General features: G+C 36.7%; 2 protein-coding genes across 2 annotated transcripts in view; one reads left to right on the forward strand and one right to left on the reverse strand.

Annotated features, from left to right (window-relative positions):
- Positions 1-1,092: 1,092 nt before the first annotated feature.
- LOC106143025 (uncharacterized) lies at positions 1,093-16,675 on the reverse strand. Its single transcript, XM_060952894.1, has 12 exons — positions 16,548-16,675; positions 14,378-14,478; positions 12,854-12,965; positions 12,114-12,277; positions 10,158-10,328; positions 9,524-9,683; positions 8,255-8,325; positions 5,870-5,933; positions 2,794-2,924; positions 2,347-2,466; positions 1,988-2,142; positions 1,093-1,171 (listed from the first exon to the last, which is right to left on the reverse strand). Exons 3-12 carry the CDS (start codon positions 12,939-12,941, stop codon positions 1,099-1,101), a joined length of 1,197 nt encoding a protein of 398 aa, XP_060808877.1. The 5' UTR covers positions 12,942-12,965; positions 14,378-14,478; positions 16,548-16,675; the 3' UTR covers positions 1,093-1,098.
- Positions 16,676-16,681: 6 nt separating this feature from the next.
- LOC106143034 (uncharacterized) overlaps positions 16,682-23,550 on the forward strand; it is a 48,497-nt gene continuing 41,628 nt past the window's right edge. The window contains exon 1 of the mRNA XM_060952893.1: positions 16,682-16,994. Within this exon, the coding sequence (XP_060808876.1) occupies positions 16,964-16,994 (31 nt within the window). The 5' untranslated portion in view covers positions 16,682-16,963. The remainder of the gene's footprint in view (positions 16,995-23,550) is intronic.

The following is a 23,550-nucleotide window of genomic DNA, read 5'->3' on the forward strand; positions in this document are numbered from 1 at the left end:
GCTTGACTGTGAGTATAGCACTTGAAAATACGAGTATATACATGTTTAGGACTTTATCGCCTAAAGAAAAGTGGACACTGCCCGACTGTTAAATTTTCTCACAGCCCTAACCGCCGAGTTTAGAGATTTGAAATTTAGCATTCCTTAATCTAGAGGTGCGCTAAGGCAATTTCCCAAATTTCCACGAGAAAGAAAATAGCTGCATTTTTCAATTTACATTGGCGGACGCTACTCAAATTATCATTAACAATGGATTTGAATTACGTAAGGGGACAACCTATTGTTTTTGTAGCTAACGATAGTCAGTTTTGAAATATATTGTGATCACTGGCTGTGACTTTGGCAGTTTGTTCGTCCTTAGAGGATAGATTTGTAAACAGAAAAAATAATACGCACATGTTGATGTGTTCCAAAAATTTAGTTTAGCTGATCAAATAAACTGTTAAATTAATCATTTCTAAAATAGGCGATGATCAAAGCTGGTAAAGTCATGGTATTATCTGTGGACTATTCAGTGATTCTGATCATCAATATGTGATAAAAAAAACGTTCTTGAAAGATCAAGTTATAAATACATCCATAATTTCCTATTGCATGATCAAGTCAAAATGTTCAAGATCTGTAACAGAACACCCCAGCTAAAACGAGACGGGGATAGTCCGCAGGCAGCCAATGTGTCTCGGTGATAGGACGGTAAATACAACGGGGGGTTTATTTATTATTCCATATATTAAAAATAAAAAGAATGTAAAGTTTAAGGTGTTTCATTGAAATTCCCCTATGCATTATATCATCCATAAACCTAAAAAAATTTGTCAAATTACTGCTACTACTAACAATTTGGCATGTATTTTGGAGTTCTTGAACGAATAAAAACCATTTTATATAATAGTGTGGCAAAATAATCTCTGATCTGGTTTTAATGTATAACTAATTATTCACCTGTATCTATAGTATTTCTTGAGAGAAACCTTAGTCTAAAGCAAGGATAGAAAGAATAAAATTTAGCTTTCGTTTACTATTTTTATTAAATTTCTAATAATTAATAGACACTAAAGCCTACACAGAAAACAATCAATATTGCGAGGTAACATTAAATTAATCTGTAATTTTACCTCCTGTTGCTACTTCCTCCTTAGATTTTCCTTCTTCATATTTGTGCTCTGAATATCTGTACGGATCAAACGTTAGTAAGTATCTATAATATTAAAATCATATTTTGTATATTATATATTGCCGTTAGTCCTGTTGTATCAGAGGGAGAGCAGAGGAAAACCTGGCTCACCCAATCCAGGATTCATGGTCAAAGCATACCCCGGGTTCCTCTCCAGAATGGTAAGGACGCAAAAGTTACTAAAGCCAGGTGGAAGAAGTATCATAGAGCCAGAGTACGCTTTTGACTTTTATTATGGGCCGGCAAAATGATGGTAATGACGGCCACCAAAAAAATTACAGTTATACAGTATTGTACACATACACACCCTTAACCTTCACGAACTAGTCAAAGCCAATAGCTGCAAGAGTCTAAAGCCACGATTAGCTGAATGGCTTAATAATGGAATAGATATGGTGATATGTTGCTAGCCCATTTAAAAATAAATTCCAAGTCTTAAGCCCTTCCTTTGATCTTTTTCAATCTGTGCGGCAAGAGGCATCTCTTCTGTCGTCTGAGACTATGGCCATGCCACAGACTTATATTCGACTTATATAATATTTTAATTATAAACAGTATATTCTTTGAATCTTCTCTCTGGCCTTTTTAAAGTTAAGAATCCAGATTTTATTTTTTTATAGTTAAGAAAGAAAAAAGGTTTGTTATAAAGTCTTCCTTTTTTATGTATGCGCTAATCTCGTAAAGTAGAGGACGGATTTTGTTCCTGTTTAAAATGTTCTGCGGAAGGTTTACATGTATAAAATCAACCCGTGCAAAGCCGGGGCAGGTCGCTAGTATATAAATATTATACAGTGTGTCTAAAGACAAACTCACTTCTCCAAAGGTGGACACATGAAGTGCCTGATGTTCCTCGGCATACACACATCAGCTTGCACCTTGCTGACGTCCATGATGTAGTTGATGAAGTCCACAATGATTTCCTCGTCAACGGTAGGTCCGATACCGGGAACGGCGTACACTTGAATTATCTGTAATTTTTTATCAATTTTTTTATTAGAGTATAGCTTACAGGCCCATTGCTTTAAGAAGAAACCCAAGTTCATTATCCTTTACCCTAGTCGCTTTTTAAGCCATTCATCGGCAGATAGATGGAGTGTTCATACTCTTAAGTACCGTAAACCACTCGGCACAATACATTTGTGGGTGTTAATGAATGTAGGTAATATTCTTACATCTGGTATCGGTTGCTCCTCTTCCTCTACCTCTTCTACTTCAGGCACAATGATGTCCATATTTTCGTCCAAAAACGTCTCCAACATGTCACGGATCATTTGTACTTCCTCCGGTTTGGCCTATTAGAAAAACATAGGTAATAACAAATTTTATAAGGCTTTTACATTTTTCATGAAGTCCTATGTACCTACTATTCTTAACTAATTTTTAAACAACATGTACCTCATCATTGACTTAACCTTTTTTATTCTTGTCCTTATATATTGCTATATGCTATAGCAATGTCCTATAACGTCATTCTAGGCATTATAGCACACTACTATAGCAATCTTCTTGTTGATACAGTCCAAGTTCTCTTTTAAATTTATAAGCATTGTCTTGTTTATCTGATGCTACAAACTATTTTAGAGTAACTTCAATATCTCATGTTTTATCATTCTTCTTACCTTTTTCTTCTTCAAATCCGGGTCAGGCAGTATAGCGATCTGCTCGTTGATATAGTCCATGATCTCCTGTTCGATGTGTGCAACGATGAATTCACCGCTGGTGGTCGACATTTGTCTCCCTGCCACCATTCCTGCGCAGAAAATTAACATTTTTCTAATTTAATTAAAACTTTATTGCACAAAACAAGAATGTACAAAAGGCGGACTTAATGCCGTTTGTCTTTCTCTACCAGTCAACCAGCTGACCGAACAGAAAAACTTTAAGTTGGTGGTGCGATAAAGTGCACATGCATACGGAAAAATACATACATTAGCCAAAAAAAAAAAAATTCATATATTATTGATAATATTAATGTAATTATTGAAGAACATATAAATATTAAGGTTAATTATTGAAGCAAATTACACAGCTAGATATTGGTCAGACGGTATGTAAGAGTATCTTTCACTCGTTGCACCTAACGGCGTCACCAGATTCTCAAAAGTTTTCGATTCGACAAAGCACAACCAAGTCTCAATTAAATTCGGATGAATCCATGAAATATTCCGCATGTCACTATTACTATAAGCAAAATTTGGGTGTTCTCAAATTTACCTATAAATCATACATTTTATACCTTCGTTGCCTACTACGTACTTTTTATTAAACTCCATATCAACATGCCACTTTTTAGGCCGAAGACTAGTGGCACAATTAGTTGGAAGTACCTTTACATGTGGAGTAATAAAAATGCTAGCTCATCTAACCCAGATCATAATTGGCTGACTTGTATCGATCCACGATGGCAGCAATCTCATTGACAGTGGTCATCAAATCTTCTAAACGTTCTTCTCTCGCTTGATAACTCTGGGAGGGAAAAAACTGGATGAGGAAAAGTAAAAGGAATGAAGCACAAGAAAGTATCTATTTAAAAAAATACAAATAATTACACTAATCATGAAGACAGAAGTGACCAAAACTGAAATCATGAAAGCAAGACCTCGTAAGAGAAGCTGATATTAAATAATAATCATAAGTAGGTTTTATTCACACGTATAACGGCAATGGAAATGAAAGTGGGATTTAGGAATTGAATAAATTCTAGGATTTTATTTACCGCTTCAAGCAATCTGGTATCCAAACCATCGCATTGGTAATGAAAATTTATACATTTTATTCAGGAGGCCGTTATGTGATAATCACAAACTAAATCTCTAAATCCAGCAACTTGGGATATGAGTTGCTATGTGAGTCAATCAATTAGCTACTTTAATATAAATATATGTCTGCCAAACAGACAGTCAGTGTCCTCTTTTATAATATTCAGAAGAAAATATTTACACGAGCAACAAATTCAGCAATCTTCGCTCTTTCATCTGGTGGAGCCGCTTTCTCCACTTTCTCAGCGATTTCTTCGTTCTCTTGTTCTTCACCAACTTCTTCGGGAGGTGGTTCACCTATATTTGATATATTTAATTCCCTTAAACTAATTCATTAATAATGATGTTCAAATCTAAGGAAATAGTCACATTCAAGAGTGCCGTGTGGTTCCCGGCGCCAATAAAAATAGACTAGGGGTATAGACGTGATTATATGTATGTATCTAGTTTACTAGGTATCTACCACAGTCCAAAAGAGTTTAAGTTACCCTATAAATTGCTGAGGTCAGACAGGAGTCGCTTCGTGTCAGGACTCCTCTTTTTCCGGATCATAGTCACACAACGCACCCTGGTCTCGGGTAAAACCGGATTTATTTGTACAATTTGGTAGAGAGATAGGAAATTTCAGACGTAAATATAGGCTTCAATTTTATTTAATATCTCGAGGGAAATTATTTTTGGTGGGAACATTCATAAGTAGAAAAAATGGGTATCTCTTGGATATGCATGTAACATCTTCATCATCATCGTCACTTACCATCAGGTGAGATGGAAGATGAATGCCTAAACCAATATTAAATAAAAAAAAGAAGAAATTTCACTAGAAACAAGTAGTGCCTTTGTACTTTTCTCTTTAGTTTAAGTTTTATTCTTACTTTTTTCGTTGATGTACATAAATATATAAATCAATAAAGAACATAAATACCTTAAACATATTACCTTCTACAATTTAAGTCGTTCAAAAGGTTTTATAGAAATTTACCAAAGTAATAATACCTGTAATATACTTGAAAATAAAAATATTGATACACATAACTAGTTTAGTACTATGATAATTAAACACTATCTAAATACTTCAGCTAAAACTTATTAATAACATAATTATAGTAAAACACTACGATGCCAAACTTCGTAAATAAAAAAAAAGATATCAATCTTTAAAGTCTAACAATAAACACATACAATTTTACTTAAATTGTTTCATCAATCTTTGTAAAGTAAATTCCAAACGAAATTCTGTTTTATAATAACTTTAGAATTTCGTTTAGAATCAATAATATTACAAAGATTGATGCCAAATTCAAAATCTAACAACAATCACATACAATTTTAAGTAACACCAAATTGTAATAAACTTACATACGAAAATGTAACTATGAAAATAATAAAAATTGGACCGTAAAATTCGTATGGGATAGGCTTGTTCGCTTCATCATAAACGCCAATCTCAACCTTCACAGTTTTCTCAGGGATTTTAGTATCTTGTACTGGTTCTGTATCGTCATCACAATAATATAATGCATTAGCTTTTGTTTCTTACGCCGTGTGGTTCCCGGCACCAATACAAAAAAAGAATAGGATCACTCGCATCTTTTTCCCGTGGATGTCGTAAAAGGCGACTAAGGGATAGGCTTCCAAACTTGAGATTCTTTTTTAGGCGATGGGCTAGCAACCGCTGTCACTATTTGAATCTCAATTCTATCATTAAGCCAAATAGCTGAACGTGGCCATTCAGTCTTTTCAAGACTGTTGGCTCTGTCTACCCCGCAAGGGATATAGACGTGACCATATGTATGTATGTTTGTTTCTTAAAGAGCGTCTGTGGTCGAAACGGTAAGGTAAGGGTTAAGGTTATTTAAACCGTGTGTTGCACATAAACGCACCGGTTCGAATCCCTAAACTCCTAAATGATGTAAGTGAAAATGATTATACAAACCATCTTTGGAGGTCTCCGCCGGGCGGTCCTTCAACTTGGCAGAACTCATGTTGCGCAGCTGTTCCTGCAATAGGATGAATCAGATCATGAAGAGTCCTGGATAAAATAATCTATCACTCTTAAAGTTCAAAATGCATTGACATGAGTAGCATTTAAGTTTAAACTTCATACCACAAATTTTACCAATTTAAAGTAAGACACCATTATTTTTTTTAACTTTTAAGGTAATTTTGTAAGCGATATTGTAAATTCTGGTGTGTGAAAAAGGTGATGAAGCACAGGTTTTAATTCTACTAAAGTCATATAACAATTACTCTTTTCTGAGTTATGTATGTACAACATACATATGTGAGTGCCTTGTGATTCCTGGCACCAATAAACAAAAGAATAGGACCACTCCGTCTCATTACCATTGATGTCGTAAAAAGCGAATAAGGGATACATAAACTTGGGATTCTTCTTTAAAGCGACGGGCTAGCAACCTGTCACTATTTGAATCTCAATTCTAACATTAAGCCAAACAGCTCGACGTGGCCTATCAGTCTTTTCAAGGCTGTTGGCGCTGCCTACCCCGCATGGAATATAGACGTGATAATATGTATGTTAGTGACAATAATAAATTAACTAACATCAATTTCATGGCTAGATTGGGCTCGCCCTGAAAAAGAATTGAAACACAGATAAATCAGCAATCCGTACTAAATTAGTAAGTACTAGAGGCCGCCCGCGACTTCGTCCGCATGGAAACCCTATCAATCCCGCGGGAACTCTGGGATAAAAAGTAGCCTATGTGTTATTCTGGGTCTTCAGCTACCTACATACCAAATTTCATGGTAATCGGTTCAGTAGTTTTTGCGTGAAAGAGTAACAAACATCCATACAAACTTTCGCCTTTATAATAGTAGTATAAGTACTATGTATAAAACAAAAAAGATTTAAGTTATTTGTATGTAACAAACTACAAAAAAAAACTGCTGAACTCATTGCGATGATCTTTGGCTCAGAGACAGGCACAGCTTAAAGGATTAACATACACATTTTTGATCCGATCATATCATTATCAAGTAAATAATAGTGATTGTACTCTACCTTAATACGGGACAAATTACACAGATTGAGTTAGCCTCGAAGTAAGTTCGAGACTTGTGTTACGAAATACTAACTCAACGATACTATATTTTATAATAAATACCTACTTGTACAGATAAACATCCAAGACCCAAAGGCAATCAGAGAAAGATCTTTTCTCATCATGCGCATGCGCACTACCGCTGCGCCACAGAGGCCGTTAATTCCCAATCACTCGATGACTAAAAATTATATGTCCAACCATCTTAGACCACTCAAGACAAGGTTTGTCTTTAGACGTAGAGTGTACTACGTCTGAAGGCGAAAGTACAGTGGACCTTCGATAATCCGGCCCTTGTATAATCCAGCGGCGCCCCATGATATCCGACACGGCATGTTGAATGTATAACATGAAGCTGCGCCCGCGACTTCGTCCGCGTGGAATATTTATTTTGGGCATCATTGAAGCCCTCAAGGATGAACAATTTTCCACCGATTTTTACACATTTTCCATTATTTCTTTGCTCTTATAGCTGCAGCGTGATGTTATATATAGCCTAAGGCCTTCTTCGATAAATGATCTATTCAACGCTAGAAGAATATTACTACTTTATAATATAACTATAGATTTGACATTCGCTAATGTAGATCAAGCAGGTTTGAACATGTTACAACTTGTACGCGCCATCGCTATTGTGTAATTTCCCCAATTTAATCCTGTGTCACTAGCTACGTTCAATGCTAATTCTACTTTAAACATGTCAAAGTACCTTTCCTCTCCCTCAAGTAATTCTCCCTCTCAATCCTCGACGCCCTCTCCACAGATGGTGACCTTTCTATCTCCCCTACCACTGGCATGTTCATTTTCACACTAAGTCTCGTGTTCCTTGGTACATGATCATCAATCAGGTCCAATCTCTGAAGATTTGTGGAATCTAACCAGAAATCGTCTGATACCGACTGCGCGGAGAGAATTTGTGTCATTAAAATGTTTTTTTTTTTATTTTGACAAATCATAGAGGACAGAATTTTGTATTATTTGTTTTCTGATCATGAACAAAAATTATAAATTCATCAGTTAGATAATTCTATTTGGCTATTTTGAAACATCTAATAGCATCTAATACACATATATTGTCTAGACGGAAATGTTACCGTACCTATCTAAACTTAATTTATAGACAGAAGGGAATATTGCATCAATTTTGTACTTCAAATTAATGAGAAAGTTTGCATGACACCGAAAGATTTCGTCAGTTCATTCGGGCGACTCGTACCTATCATGATTTGAACAATGATTCATGACAGTTCACTCACCTCCTCCAACGTCTCTGGCTGTTCCAATTCCTCCTCTTCTTCTTCTTCAATAGACGGCTGTGGTTCTTCCCCTGAATCGGGATTAAAACTTTATTGGAATAGAATAGAATAGATTTATTCTCAAAATTTGATACAAGGTATCACTTATTGACGTCACATAACTTAAATCTAATTATAACTACTACCGCTTCCAAAGCGCATGTGTAGAAGAAGTGGCGGAACAAACTACACTGCAGCATTTTCATCGGACGTCAATTTACAAATATAGATCTCTTAAATCTAAATCGTGGACAAATGCACATTGTCTACATTAAAAAACATGAATGAATGTAGTAGTAAACTAATTATGTCAATACGAATATTTCGTCAAATAAAATAAATAAAGATAAAATAAAATATGTAGGTACATACCTACTGTACAAATTATGTCAAGATCATGTCAAAAATACACAAGCATTTAAGAGGCCATTATGTCAAGCTCGGATTAATATTCGTCACTATTAACTTCATTATATTGAAGTTGACGTTGTTGAAGAAAATGCTACTGTGCAGTTTGTTACCACTTCTCCTGCACTGACGCTTTGGAAACGTCAGTAAAATTAGTTTTAAGTAATTTATTTCATGTCAATTCTGTCGTGAAACCAAAAGATTAAGTGATATGAAGTATCCCATAATAATGAAATAATTTTTTGTATTTTGAATTCTGAATATTCTCTCGTAAATATTTATGAGGCGAATAAAGATCTCAGGGGGATAATGCAATAACATAAATGACGTGTGGTTCCCGACACTATAGAATAGGACCACTCGATATATTCCCAAGGCAGCTAAGTAAACTATAGATTCTTCTTGTAGGCGATTGGCTAGCAACCTGTCGCTATTTGAATCTCAATTCCATCATTAAGCCAGCCATACAGCTGAACGTGGCCTATCAGTATTTTCAAGACTGTTGACCCTGTCTTCCGCCCAAGTGATATACATATATACATACATATGGTTACGTCTATATCCCTTACGGGGTAGGCAGAGCCAATAGTCCCGAAAAGACTGAATGGCCACATTCAGCTGCTCGGCTTAATGATGGAATTGAGATCCAAGTAGTGACAGGTTGCTAGCCCATCGTCTAAAAAAAAGATCGCAATTTTATAAGCCTATCCCTTAATCGCCCTTTACGGCATCCATGGGAAAGATATGGAGTGGTCCTATTCTTTTTTGTATTGGCGCCGGGAACCACACGGCACTTATATGTGTATGTATTTGGAAACTCACCCTCTCTGAATCCATTGATGTACTTGACGTTCTTCGAAGCGTCCATCCTGGCGAGGAACTGGTACATCCTGATGAAGTCCTCAGTCGGTATTGCTGCCGAGCCACCATCAGGCTCTTTGGTCAACGTCTCGCATAGCAGGATCATGGTGTGGGTGAGGGTCTAATGATAAAACGTTAAATTCTAGCTACATCTATTCTAGCTACATATATACAATTTTACAGGAAAGGTCGAAGTGGGAAGACCTAGACGAACGTATCTTGATCAAATTAAGGACGTCCTGGCAAAGGGTCAGGTCAAGAGTACCCGAAACCGCCGAGCTTGCATGAAGAGAGTTATAAATGTGGATGAAGCGAAGGAAGTGTGCAGAGATCGTGGCAAGTGGAAAGAGGTAGTCTCTGCCTACCCCTCCGGGAAAGAGGCGTGATTTTATGTATGTATGTAATAGATACTATGTATGTACAATTTTATACCTAATCACCTGCACGGAAGTGTAATTTTCGTATAACATAACATTATGGTCACGTCTATATCCCTTGCGGGGTAGACAAAGCCAACAGCCTTTTACGTGCATGAAGTTTAAATAAATAAATAAAAAAATAAAAAGATTTTATGTCAGAATGCGGAAAGGTATACCTTAGTCAATAAACCGCCAGCAACCGCTATGAAATGCAGAAACGGCACAGTATCTTCCCTCATGTACACCTCGCACAGACAGAGGACGCGCTTCAGCTCGTTCTGGTCCAGGCAGAACCCCTGCCAGGCGCCCTTCAGAGACGGCAGGGGAACGTCTTTCATGCCTGACAACTAATTGGAAAAATCCGCTCAGAATAAGAAACCAAAATTAACACTGTACATTTTTAGTATTACATACATACTTGAAAAATCCGCTCAGAATAAAAAAAACTAAATTAATACACACATACATATATATGGTCACGTCTATAGCCGTTGCGGGGTAGACAGCGCCAACAATCTTGAAAAGACTGAATGGCCACGTTCAGCTATTTGGTTTAATGATAGAATTGGGATTCAAATAGTGACAGGTTGCTAACCCATTGCCTAAAAAAGAATCCTAAGTTTTTAAGCGACTAAGGGATAGGCCCTTAGACAGAGGACGCGCTTCAGCTCGTTCTGGTCCAGGCAGAACCCCTGCCAGGCGCCCTTCAGCGATGGCAGGGGAACGTCTTTCATGCCTGACAACTGATTGAAAAAATCAGCTCAGAATATGAAACTAAATTAACACTGTAAATTTTTTTGTATTACATACATACTTGAAAAATCCGCTCAGAATAAAAAAAACTAAATTAAATTAATACACACATACATATATATGGTCACGTCTATATCTCTTACGGGGTAGACAGAGCCAATAGTCCCGAAAAGACTGAATGGCCACGTTCAGCTGCTCAGCTTAATGACGGAATTGAGATCCAAATAGCGACAGGTTGCTAGCCCATCGCCTAAAAAAAGGATCGCAATTTTATAAGCCTTCCCCTTAGTCGCTTTTTACGACATCCATGGGAAAGAGATGGAGTGGTCCTATTCTTTTTGTATTAGTGCCGGGAACCACACGGCACTTTTTGCATCGCTTATAAAAATATTACAATCACGTCTATATCCCTTGCGGGATAGACAGAGCCAGCTATCTTCTATCATAAGGCCTAATAAATAACCGTGGCCTATCAGACTTTTCAGAACTGTTGGCTCTGTCTACCCCGCAAGGGATATAGACGTGACCATATGTATGTACGTATCATGAAATCACGATGTGATATGTGCGTGTGACGTATTCGTTATAATATTGAAGTATAGAGTAACCAGTGAGATGACAATTGACAGAAGTAATTGGAAAAAACTAACATACTTACTGTGCCAACCCCGCGTAGAAAGTGGGAAAAGGTAACGACGAGGAAGATAGACTAAACTATAGTTTCAAAAATTTCGTTAGGTCTCTTTATCTTTCTACTCTATTCTAAGTATATGTTATTATTATGTATTTATCTGTAGGTATTTATGCGTATTTGTATATTCTGTATGTATTTTATTATGTTCAAACATTTATTTATCTTGCTCTGCGCCAACGCCGATCTCCTGTTTGGTTTCCTTCCACCCAAAGGTTGACTGGAAGAGATTGCTTTAGCGATAAGCCCCCCTTTGTACCATCTATATCTGCTTTGTGTTGTTTTGTATGTTTTACTCTTATGGTGCAAAAAAGAGTTTTATCTATCTATCTATCTAAATTAATACATACATACATATGGTCACGTCTATAGCCCTTGCGGGGTAGACAGAGCCAATAGTCTTGAATAGACTGAATGGCCACGTTCAGCTGCACGGCTTAATGACGGAATTGAGATCCAAATAGCGACAGGTTGCTAGCCCATCGCCTAAAAAAGGATCGCAATTTTATAAGCCTTTCCCATAGTCGCTTTTTACGACATCCATGGGAAAGAGATGGAGTTGTCCTATTCTTTTTTGTATTGGTGCCGGGAACCACACGATTTTACTCTTATGGTGCAATAAAGAGTTTTGATCTTTATTGCACCATAGAGTTTTCTTTTGAGTTTTATCTATCTATCTATCTATTACCTGGTGTGCCAGAACCTTCAGACAGCCCCTGGTGAGTCCACCTTCGGTGCTGTACACGGGGTACTCCAGCCTCAGCTTCACCGGTGGCTCCTTCCGTTGGGCGAGGGCTTTGAAATACTCATACGACCATCTGAGTAAGTCGTAAGGTTGGGTCTTGATAGCGGCTGGAAATTTGAGAAACCAGTTGGAGTGCCGTGTGGTTCCCGGCACCAATACGAAAAGAGAATAGGACCAGATTCCATCTCTTTCCCATGGAAGTCGTAAAAGGCGACTAAGGGATAGGCTTACAAAGTTTGGATTCTATTTTTAGGCGATGGGCTAGCAACCTGTCGCTATATGTATGGTCGCTATATGTGGTATATACATAATATGGTCACGTCTTTATCCTTTGCGGGGTAAACAGCGCCAACAGTCTTGAAAAGACTGAACGGCCACGTTCAGCTTTTTGGTTTAATGATAGAATTGAGATTCAAATAGTAACAGGCTGCTAACGCATCGCCTTTAAAAAGAATCCCAAGTTTGTAAGCCTATCCCCTAGTCACCTTTTACGACATCCATGGGAAAGAGATGGAGTGGTAGTATTCTTTTTTCGTATTGGTGCCGGGAACCACACGGCACTATAATAAACTTAACCGATCAAGAAAATTGTTTTTATAGGATGTGACACTCCCCGCGATAGGAATGAAAAGCCGAATAAAATTAAATATCCAAGACAAATTATGATGGACAGACTTACAAACCTTTACAATACCTCTTCAGGATGTAAGGAAACTTTGGTGGGATTACTATCTGCTGAGAGCAGTACATCTGCTCGACCAGCTCTGGCATTTTGTGTGTTCTTCACCAACGATGCTGGAAGAACAGAATAGAATAGAATAGATTTATTTTCAAAATTCGATACGAGGGTATCACTAATTGACGTCCCATCACTTAAATAGAATAGATTTATTTTCATAATTCGACAAAAGGGTATCACTAATTGACGTCACATCACTTTAATCTAATTAAAACTAGGCTGCCGCTTCCATAGCGAATGTGTAGAAGAAGCGGCGGAATAAACTACACTGCAGTGTGTATTATTATTGTGCTTTCATGAATTTTACCCTATACACCTTTTTGCCCCAAATATTATTTCCCGGAATTATTGAATTAATACATATAAGTAGCGGAAGTATGAACAAAATTTTCAAACTACACTGCAGCTTTTTCACCGGATTTTATTCTCAATTTAAAAATATAGGTGTCTTAAATCTAAATCGTGGGATTATAACTACGACCGCTTACAAAGCGCATGTGTAGAAAAAGGGGCGGAGCAAACTACACTGCAGCAAACGCAGAAGCATTAGCATACATCTATATCTATTGCGGGGTAGATAGAGTCAACAGTCTTGAAAAGACTGAAAGGCCACTGTATGACTATGGTGAACTTATGAAATTTTCTTGTTATGATTATTTAAACTAAACTAAAAAGAAAGAAAACGTAGTAATAAAAAAATAATGTGAAAATGATGTGGTGCTCTTATGGCTTAGTGCCAAGAACACCCGCTGTATTCTTAAATCATTTGTAGCGGGAGCGATGATTCGGCTCGACCGCCACCAAAGGGAAGATCTTCCGCCAGGCTGGTGTGACTAGGGTTGAAAAAAGCGGGAAATTTTCCGGTTTTTTTCAAATTCCCTCGTTTTTATACAAGTTTTTTTATTAAATATTTCATGTTTTTTATTAATAAAACGGAAAAATATGAAAGAAACGGAAAAATACGATAGGAAAAGTATTGATTACCTTACAATATGCATCATTGTTTCAAAAATTGGTAATTATACATAGAATATATATATAGTTCTTCAATCGTTTTTTTCTTATTTTTCGAAACAAACGACGAAAATCTCAATAAAACCGTTTTTTCCCCAAGGTTTTATTCTGATATATTTCAATGTAACAAACCAATAAAACGGTAAAAACGAAAAAACGTTTCTTTCACCGAAAAAAACAATTTGTTTCTTTCGGAATTTTCAACGCTAGGTGTGACGCCTGGGGAACCGCGCGATACACGATGTTGTGTCGGAGGTTGTATATATGCTGCAATCCGTGAAAACTTTGCTTGCGAGATTTATTTTTGTCACTTGTGGCGTATTGATGTCGCCACAAATTGAGCTAAACTTGAGCAGTCTTGTGACTTTCGGCTCTGTCTACCCCGGAGTGCTTTGTATACTTATTATTGTTTATTATTTTTGAGTTTTATAAAAAATATCAAAAATAGACTTACCAGCAATAGAAACAGTTTTTCGTTGTCAAAATGGTCGCTATGGATACCGATTTATAAACTTGAGAATGTCTATGACCTGACATTTGACGTCACAATTTGACCTTGAAGGGTGAATTTCAGTAAAAGGGTTGAAATACATCCTACTATCCTATCCTACTATACTATTATAAAGGCGAAAGTTTGTATGGATGTATGGATGTTTGTTACTCTTTCACGCAAAAACTACTGAACCGATTACCATGAAATTTGGTATGTAGGTAGCTGAAGACCCAGAATAACACATAGGCTTCTTTTTATCCCAGAGTTCCCGCGGGATTGATAGGGTTTCCATGCGGACGAAGTCGCGGGCGGCCTCTAGTACCTACATACATATTAATCACGCCTCTTTCCCGGAGGGGTAGGCAGAGACTACATCTTTCCACTTGCCAATATCTCTGCAAACTTCCTTCGCTTCATCCACATTCATAACTCTCTTCATGCAAACTCGGCAGTTTCGGGTACTCTTGACCTGACCCTTTACCAGGACGTCCTCAATTTGATCAAGATACGTTTGTCTTTTGCCTATCACGATATTATCACGCTGTTCCTTATCCGGTCATTCAATATGTACTTACTCCTTAACGCTCTCATTTTCACTGCATTTATTTTGCTTTCGTGCTGCACATATCCCTTGCGGGTAAGACAGAGCCAACAGTCTTGAAAACACTGATTTTCGTTCAGCTGTTTGGCTAACTGATAGAATTGAGATTCATATAAAGTGACAGGTCGTTAGCCCGTCGCCTAAAAGAAGTAGTCCAAGGTTATAAGCATATCCTTTAGTCGCCTTTTACGACATCCATGGGAAGCGGTCTTATTCTATTTTCAAGCCACACAGCTGAACGTAACTCTTTAAGTGTTTTCAAGACTGTTGGCTCTATCTACCCCGCAAGGGATATAGACGTGATTATATGTATGTTCAAAATCTAACAGACAGAGCCAACAGTCTTGAAAAGACCTAAAGGTTAGGTAGGTAGGTAGGTCTTTTCAAGACTGTTGGCTCTGTCTACCCCGCAAGGTATATAGACGTGACTATAAATTTACTTGTTTCTTGCCCGATTCCACTGGCGTAACGAACCGTGAAAAAAATTATTACCATTCTCGGTTTCTTTATAATGGATTTTAGTTTTATGTTGATATGACGTAGCTTTGATTGGCTAAAATTGTTACTCGGGCGAAAATTTAGTTTACAATGCATTTTTTTTATATCAGCTCAGCTTACGAATAAGTACGTTTAAAAATATGTGTACATCAAAATGTCCATACATACATAAATATTATCACGTCCATATCCCCTGCGGGGTAGACAGAGCCAAAAGTCTTAAAAACACTACTTAATAGGCCACGTTCAGCTGTTTGGCTTAATGATAGAATTGAGATTCAAATAGTGACAGGTTGCTAGTCTGCCGCCTAAAGAAGAATCCCAAGTTTATAAGCCTATCCCTTAGCCGCCTTTTACGATATCCATGGTAAAGAGACGGAGTGGCCCTATTCTTTCTTTTCTAATGGTGCCGGATATATCACATCATCAAAATATACAAATTTAAATTTTTATTTGCATAACACGAGTACAACAAGCTCTTCACTACATAGTATAAAACAAAGTCGCTATTTTAGTCTGTTTGTCTGTATGCTTAAATCTTTAAAATTACGCAACGGATTTTGATGCGGTTTTTTGTAACAGGTAGAGTGATTCAAGAGGAAGGTTTTTATGTATAATAACATTTATAATTTTGCACCCGTGCGAAGCCGGGGCGGGTCGCTAGTAAATTTATATAACAGATCTCCATATTTACCCTTTCGGATGTTGCAAACATTATATAATAGACATACTTTAAGAAACTAACTCATAATATATGTATGTAATTTTCTAGAGTCGTATGCAAAATCATCAGTGAAGGTTACTCTTGATTACCATTCCTCTTGGTTACCATTGATGGAAACCCTATACTTTTCTGAATTCAGCTGACTTGAAACACAAATTTCAATCTCTCCCGTGTGAAGATGTATACATCTAAAAATTCTTTACAGCGCCATCTAACGGCCAACCGCGGTACTCGCTGCGAAAAGATCGACATATCACGTGGTACCAACACTTGCTCGGCAGCTGAACATAAAAAAAAAAACATCAAACCTGTTTAGTTAAGTGACGTTTCCCGTGTTTCTGTGTCGCCTTATAGATAGATAATATATTTTTACATCGAAAAAAACATTTTCCTATTTAAAATAATCATCTGAAGCGTTCGATTTGGTGTTTTTTTTTATCTGCAACCGGATTATTCTGGATTCTAGTACAATTGACAATATCGTTTTTGATCGTGTTTGCATTGTGATTTGTGCGAAGTGATAATGTGTGACATCAAACAGAAATAAAAAAAAACAATGTACAACCGACTTTTGGGTTAAACTAATCTGTGTTTCAAACACAAAAATGGACGTGTGTGATTATTTACATGGATATCTGATTGAGACGGTGTTGTTTTAAGAAATGGATGACTGCCTGATACATCCATTTAGAGTGAAAACAAAAACAGTCATAGTCAGCTTAGGATGGATTTGATAACGGACTTGTCGCCTCTGAGTGAGTACTTTGTTATCTTTTGTATCCATACATACATACATACACATTCAGACAAACATATATTCTAGTCATTTGTAATGTATGAACTGAAAAATCGAATTGATTGATATTGATAAAATTTGACACAGATATAGATAAGGCATTCGGGAAGTAAAAAGAAAAAGTAGGTATCTTATTTAAAGTGCTGTGCGGTTCACTAGAATAGGACCACTCAATCTATTTACCATGTACGTGTCGTAAAAGGCGACTAAGGAAATATGAGCACATTAATTTAGTGCAGACACGCACGGTTTCGAAGTTATATGAAAAAAACATAGTGAGTACCAGTTACTTCTATTCCCGTTCAGATTGTAAAAGTTGATCAAGGAAATTGATAAAAAATGTGGAATTTTACAAAGATATATTTATATGTAAGCCATTTATTTCTTTATTTATTATTTATTTTTATTTATAAAACTGTTCAAAACTGTCTCTCCCGCAACTCTTTCTACCCCGCAAGGGATATAGACGCGATTATAATAAATAATGTTTAACAATCTATATAATGTACCTACACCTACTTAAGTTTTTCGTTGAAAAATGCTATTAAAAATTAATTTTTACCACAAGAATATAATCAAAATAATGTAAGACATGTTATTCTCAATTACTTTTTTTAAATCACCATTCTATTTTGAAAAATGTATTTTTTTTTCAAATTAGCTTGGGGATTCTCAAGGCAACAATAGTAAATAGGCACTATTTGACCTTAGGCTTCATCTTGCTTACCAAAACGGACCTGAATCTATTATAAAAAAAAAAAACATAAAATAAAATACATTCACGCATTAGACAAATTCTAATGATAATTCGAAAGTTAGAAAAAAAAACAAAAAAAAGTACATTCACGCGTTAGACAAATTCTACCGATAATTCGCCCATGTGAATTTGGCGCCATCTACGAAAATCGACGAATTCAATTTTAACGCCATCTTACAAAAACGCAACGAAATTAGCACTTGTTAACACGAAAAGCAACGAATTAAACCGCCACCTACCTACAAAAGAATACGGGTTATTCGCAAATCCCACGGACTTATAGTTTTTACCAGGGTAAAAGGTACGTTAAGTCCTCCAGATTCTTAATTATAAGATAGATATGTGATATTTCAAGCAGATTAATACAGTAGATACCAAACCCGTAAAGAGGTAATAAACATACATACCTACATAAAATCACGTATTTTCCCGGAGGAGTAAGCAGAGACTACATCTTTCCACTTGCCCGGGAATCGAATTCTAATCGTCACTAAACAATTTCACTACATCCGGTTGTGAAACCTGTCCCCCGCTCTCTGACCGACGGTAATGTAGTTCAGAACGGTTACTTCCTATCCCACCCCCAAATGATCAAATTGATGGCTATTGTCCGTCCATTAGGAACAAGTATGCCTTGACATCTTTGCGAGTGGCGTAGCTAGGTAAGTGTGGGGGGCCGGTGCAAATGTAAATAATGTGCCCCTTAAAAAAAAATAACATTGTTCATTATATTAATTTTAAACCATTTTATCGTAGTAAACAAAGGCATGTTACTTTAAAAGTTACTTTTCAATTAGTGCCGTGTGGTTCCCGGCACCAATAGAAAAAAGAATAGGACCACTCCATCTCTTTCACATGGATGTCGTAACAGGCGACTAAGGGATAGGCTTTAATCTTGAGATTCTTCTTTTAGGGTTATCATCACTATTTGAATCTCAATTCTATCTAGCCAATCAGCTAAACGTGGCCTACCGGTCTTTTCAATACAGTTGGCTCTGTCCACCCCGCAAGGGATATAGACGTGACTATATGTATGTTTGTACTAATGTACTGTAGAAATTGGAATAACATAATAATGTGTAAATTTATACACAGTAAACGCGGACGAAGTCACGGGCTGCTTACAGCTTGTAGGTGCCTAATTACTTTGACGACTGAACTCCGAAGCGGTTGAACTAGCTATAATCTAGATTTTAAGAACATATTTCTAGACTTCCCGTCCTCATGTCTAACTGGTTATGTGTTCCGCAATATAGCGAGTAATGAACTGAATGATCTGCCGTAAACATGCATATATCTTTCTTATATATGTATCTAACTAGCTGCCCCGGCAAACGTTGTTTTGCCATATAAATAATACATACATACATACATATGGTCACGTCTATATCCCTTGCGGGGTAGACAGAGCCAACAGTCTTGAAAAGACTGAATGGCCTCGATCAGCTATTTGGCTTAGTGATAGAATTGAGATTCAAATAGTGACAGGTTGCTAGCCCATCGCCTAAAAAGAATCCAAGTTTGTAAGCCTATCCCTTAGCCACCTTTTACGACAACCATGGGAAAGAGATGGATAAATAATTTTTAAGTTTTTTCTAGTACAAAAAATGTTAAGGGTGGAGAACCCTTATCACTAAGATGTATGATAAAAAAAAAATAGATGTTGGCCGATTATTATGACCTTGAGTAGTGTGTATATGCTCATAAAATTTCATGAGAATCGGTCAAGCCGTTTCGGAGGAATATGGGAACGAACATTTTCTTATTTATTTACATACATACATACATATGGTCACGTCTATCTCCCTTGCGGGGTAGACAGAGCCAACAGTCTTGAAAAGATTGAATGGCCACGTTCAGCTATTTATTTTATTTATTTATATACACAAAATTATATACAGGAGCATTTATTACAGTAATTCTAATACAAAGATGCTACTTATTTCAAAAGAAATCTCTTCCAGTAGACCCATTTTTTGTTACTTTGTAAATTTCTATGCAATAAAGATATTATAAATTCAACGCTTTAAAAATAACTCTCTCTAAATCAATGACTATAATTATATTATCTGTCGTTGGTATCTATAAAATGACGTGTCACTAACGGTAAAATAAAGCTGTTGCCGTCCCTTTCTTGCACAATTCAAAGTACATCCTGCGTCCCATTCTAACGCCATACTTTGAATACCTTTGTTGTCATTCGGGACATGATTTTCCATCATTGTTTTTGGTCTGCGTCATGTTTTTTACGCGACTTCAGCGAAAAGGGGAGTTATGTTTTCGGCCCAAAATTTTGAACCACTATGATACCTACGCTAGTAAAATAGTATTAATAGGTTCAGATTCAAAATGTACCAATGACTCGTTTGAGTTATGTTTACATTAGTTTTAATGCTAACCCATGCGCTTACGGTGAGGGGAAACATCGTGAGGTGACCTGCTTATAAAGACATCTTCCTCCTGGCTTTAGTCCCGGTTGCATCCTCACCACTCTGGAGAGGAGCCCGGGGTATGTCTTTGACCATGGACCCTGGATTAGGTATCAGGTTGTTACACGAAGCGACTCCCGTCTGACCTCCGCAACCTTTGCAGGGGAACCTGACCCGTATTGGATCGATCATGGTTACACATCCAGTTTTTATTTATATATTTGACGAAATACTCGTATTAAAATAATTCGTTTTAGATTCACTCATGTTTTTTAATGTAGACAATGTGCATTCGTCCACGATTTAGATTTAAAATAAATAAATAAAAATAAAAATTTAGATTTAAGAGATCTATATTTGTAAATTGACGTCCGGCGAAAATGCTGCAGTGTAGTTTGTTCCGCCGCTTCTTCTACACATGCGTTTCGGAAGCGGTAGTAGTTGTAATTAGATTTGAGTGATGTGACGTCAATAAGTGATACTTTGTGTCTAATTTTGAAAATAAATCTATTCTATTCTATTCCAGATGCTTGAATAAGCAGGTTTCCTCACGATGTTTTCCCTCTTTCTTGCACTAATGTAAAAATCATATAAATGCAGTGAAAATGAGAGCGTTAAGGAGTATGATGGGTGTAAAATTGAGTGACCGGATAAGGAACAGCGTGATAAGGGAATGTTGTGATGTGAAAGAAGATGTAGTTACAGGATTAGAAAAGGGTATGTTAAGATGGTTTGGTCAGGTTGACTAAGCAGATATACAAGGAGAGTGTAGAGGTAAAGATCGGAGTGGGAAGGCCTAGACGAACGTATCTTGATCAAATTAAGGACGTCCTGGTAAAGGGTCGGGTCAAGAGTTCCCGAAACCGCCGAGCTTGCATGAAAAGAGTTATGAATGTGGATGAAGCAAAGGAAGTATACACAGATCGTGTGCAAGTGGAAAGATGTAGTCTCTGCCTACCCCTCCGGGAAAGAGGCGTGATTTTATGTAAGTATGTATATATATATATAAGGGATAGGCTTACAAACTTGGGATTCTTTTTTAGGCGATGGGCTAGCAACCTGTCACTATTTGAATCTCAATTCCATCATTAAGCCAAATAGCTGAACGTGGCCATTCAGTCTTTTCCAGACTGTTGGCTCTGTCTACCCCGCAAGGGATATAGACGTGACTATATGTATGTTAAAACCATCTAACCGTTCACGTTGCTGAACAGGTGTACGTACGTTTATTTTCACTTACAATGCATTATTTCAGTAATTTCTATGCGTTTTGTGCATTTTGTTCATTGTCTTGCGTGAGAACCAATCATTGACCAAATTAATTAGACACGTGAAAATCATCTAGTTAGCTCAGACGGTGACTTGATTAAATATGTTGCAAGCGGTACGTGTAGACCATGCCGATTAGACAAATACCGCGAGTCTTCTATAACTGGTCGTCGCGAACATTGTTCTGATGTTAAGTAAGATACGCTAGCCGTCTCTTTCTGTTGTTTAAGGACAATGTTTTGTCTCCCTCTAAGTCCAAGTTGTTGTTTCGTATGAATTGGTTATTTTCGTAATTATTTTATCAGAGGATTTTATGAAAATAGCCGTTTTTATAAAATAAATAAATATCTATAGGTATAGGGGACAAATTACACAGATTGAGTTAGCCTTGAAGTAAATTCGAGACTTGAGTTACGAGATACTAACTCAACGATACCATATTTTATAATAAATACTTATGTAGATAATCATCCAAGACCCAGGCTAATCAGAAAAAGTTCTTTTTTCATCATGGCCTGGCCGGGGATTTGAACCCGGGACCTCCGGTGTCACAGACAAGCGCGCTACCACTGCGCCACAGAGGCCGTTAGTTCCAGCAAAGTTAAAAATATCATTCAATCCATGTCAATTACATCTTAAAGCCATACAATTGAACGTGGCCTTTCAGTCTTTTCAAGAATGTTGGCTCTGTCTACCCCGCAAGGGATATAGCCATGATGTATTAAATAGGAATAACGACCATTATTAATTTTAGCGGTAATTAATTTAATTACACGACAACTTAAAAGAGTGAAAGGCTACGTTCAGCTTTTTGGCTTTATGATAGAACTGAGATTCAAATAGTGACAGGTTGTTAGCCCATCGCCTACTAGAGAAATCCCACGTTCGTTAGCATATCCCTTAATCGCCTTTTACGACATCCATGTTAAAGATATATAGTGGTTCTATTTTTAAGTGCCCAAAACCACACGACGATTCATCATTTAAGTTCTCATAAAAACATACATTTTATCGTTGTTTTATATATATTTATAGAAACGACGATACAGGGCTGGCGTTCTGCACTCTGTGTTCCAAACAAAAGAACAACGCGACCAAACCTTTATATATATGTATGTACCCGAATTGAAAATAGTCAACCACTTTACAAAAGATTGTATGAGCGGGCGCATCAGGAGGATACCACATAAACTATAGACTTTTACGATAAAAAAATCGAAGCACATTTTCTTAAAGATTTCGTTGAGAATTTATAAGCACTCCTAATATTATAAATATGCGAAAATATGTGTTGCGATTTCACGATTTTAATAAAATATCGAATGAATCGAATTTAATAATGTAATGTTAAAAAAAATACATACGTTTCTTTTTTTTTATTTGTGATGTTTTTTAAAATCTTATAGGTTAATTTAACATATTGTTTGATGTTTTTTACATTGATTTTAATTCGGATATTTCGATGTCCTTGTTAATTTAAAATTTAATAATTTTAACCTGTAAAAAATAAAAACATTTTTGTAGATTAAATTTAGATTTTTCTTTTCTATAACAATTTTTTTCTTTGCCAGTTTTTTTAAACCGACCCGAATAAAGGAAACAATCTTAAATAACAAAGATTTGCTCTCAACAAAAAAAGGTGCCAATCTCTTGTCGACTCCACCGAAATTAAAACCCTGACTTTAAAATCGATGTCACGGCAAGTGAATCTACAAGAAGGAGATTGTCAACAATAAAGTGCTTATTGGGTTCTGTATATTTTTATTAAGAGAATATGAATCGTTAGTTCCGTTATTGAAAGTAACATATATATGTATGTAACGTCTTTATCTTTGACAGCCTCTAGTGCGCAGCGGTAGTGCGCTTGTCTGTGACACCGGAGGTCCCGGGTTCGAATCCCGGCCAGGGCATGATGAGTAACGAACTTTTTCGGATTGGCCTGGGTTTTGGATGTTTATCTATATAAGTAAGTATTTTTTTTAAAATACAGTATCGTTGAGTTAGTATCTCGTAACACAAGTCTCGAACTTACTTCGAGGCTAACACAATATGAGTAATTT

This window comes from Amyelois transitella, chromosome 30, assembly GCF_032362555.1.
Source record: "Amyelois transitella isolate CPQ chromosome 30, ilAmyTran1.1, whole genome shotgun sequence".
In the NCBI taxonomy this organism is placed as follows: Eukaryota; Metazoa; Arthropoda; class Insecta; order Lepidoptera; family Pyralidae; genus Amyelois; species Amyelois transitella.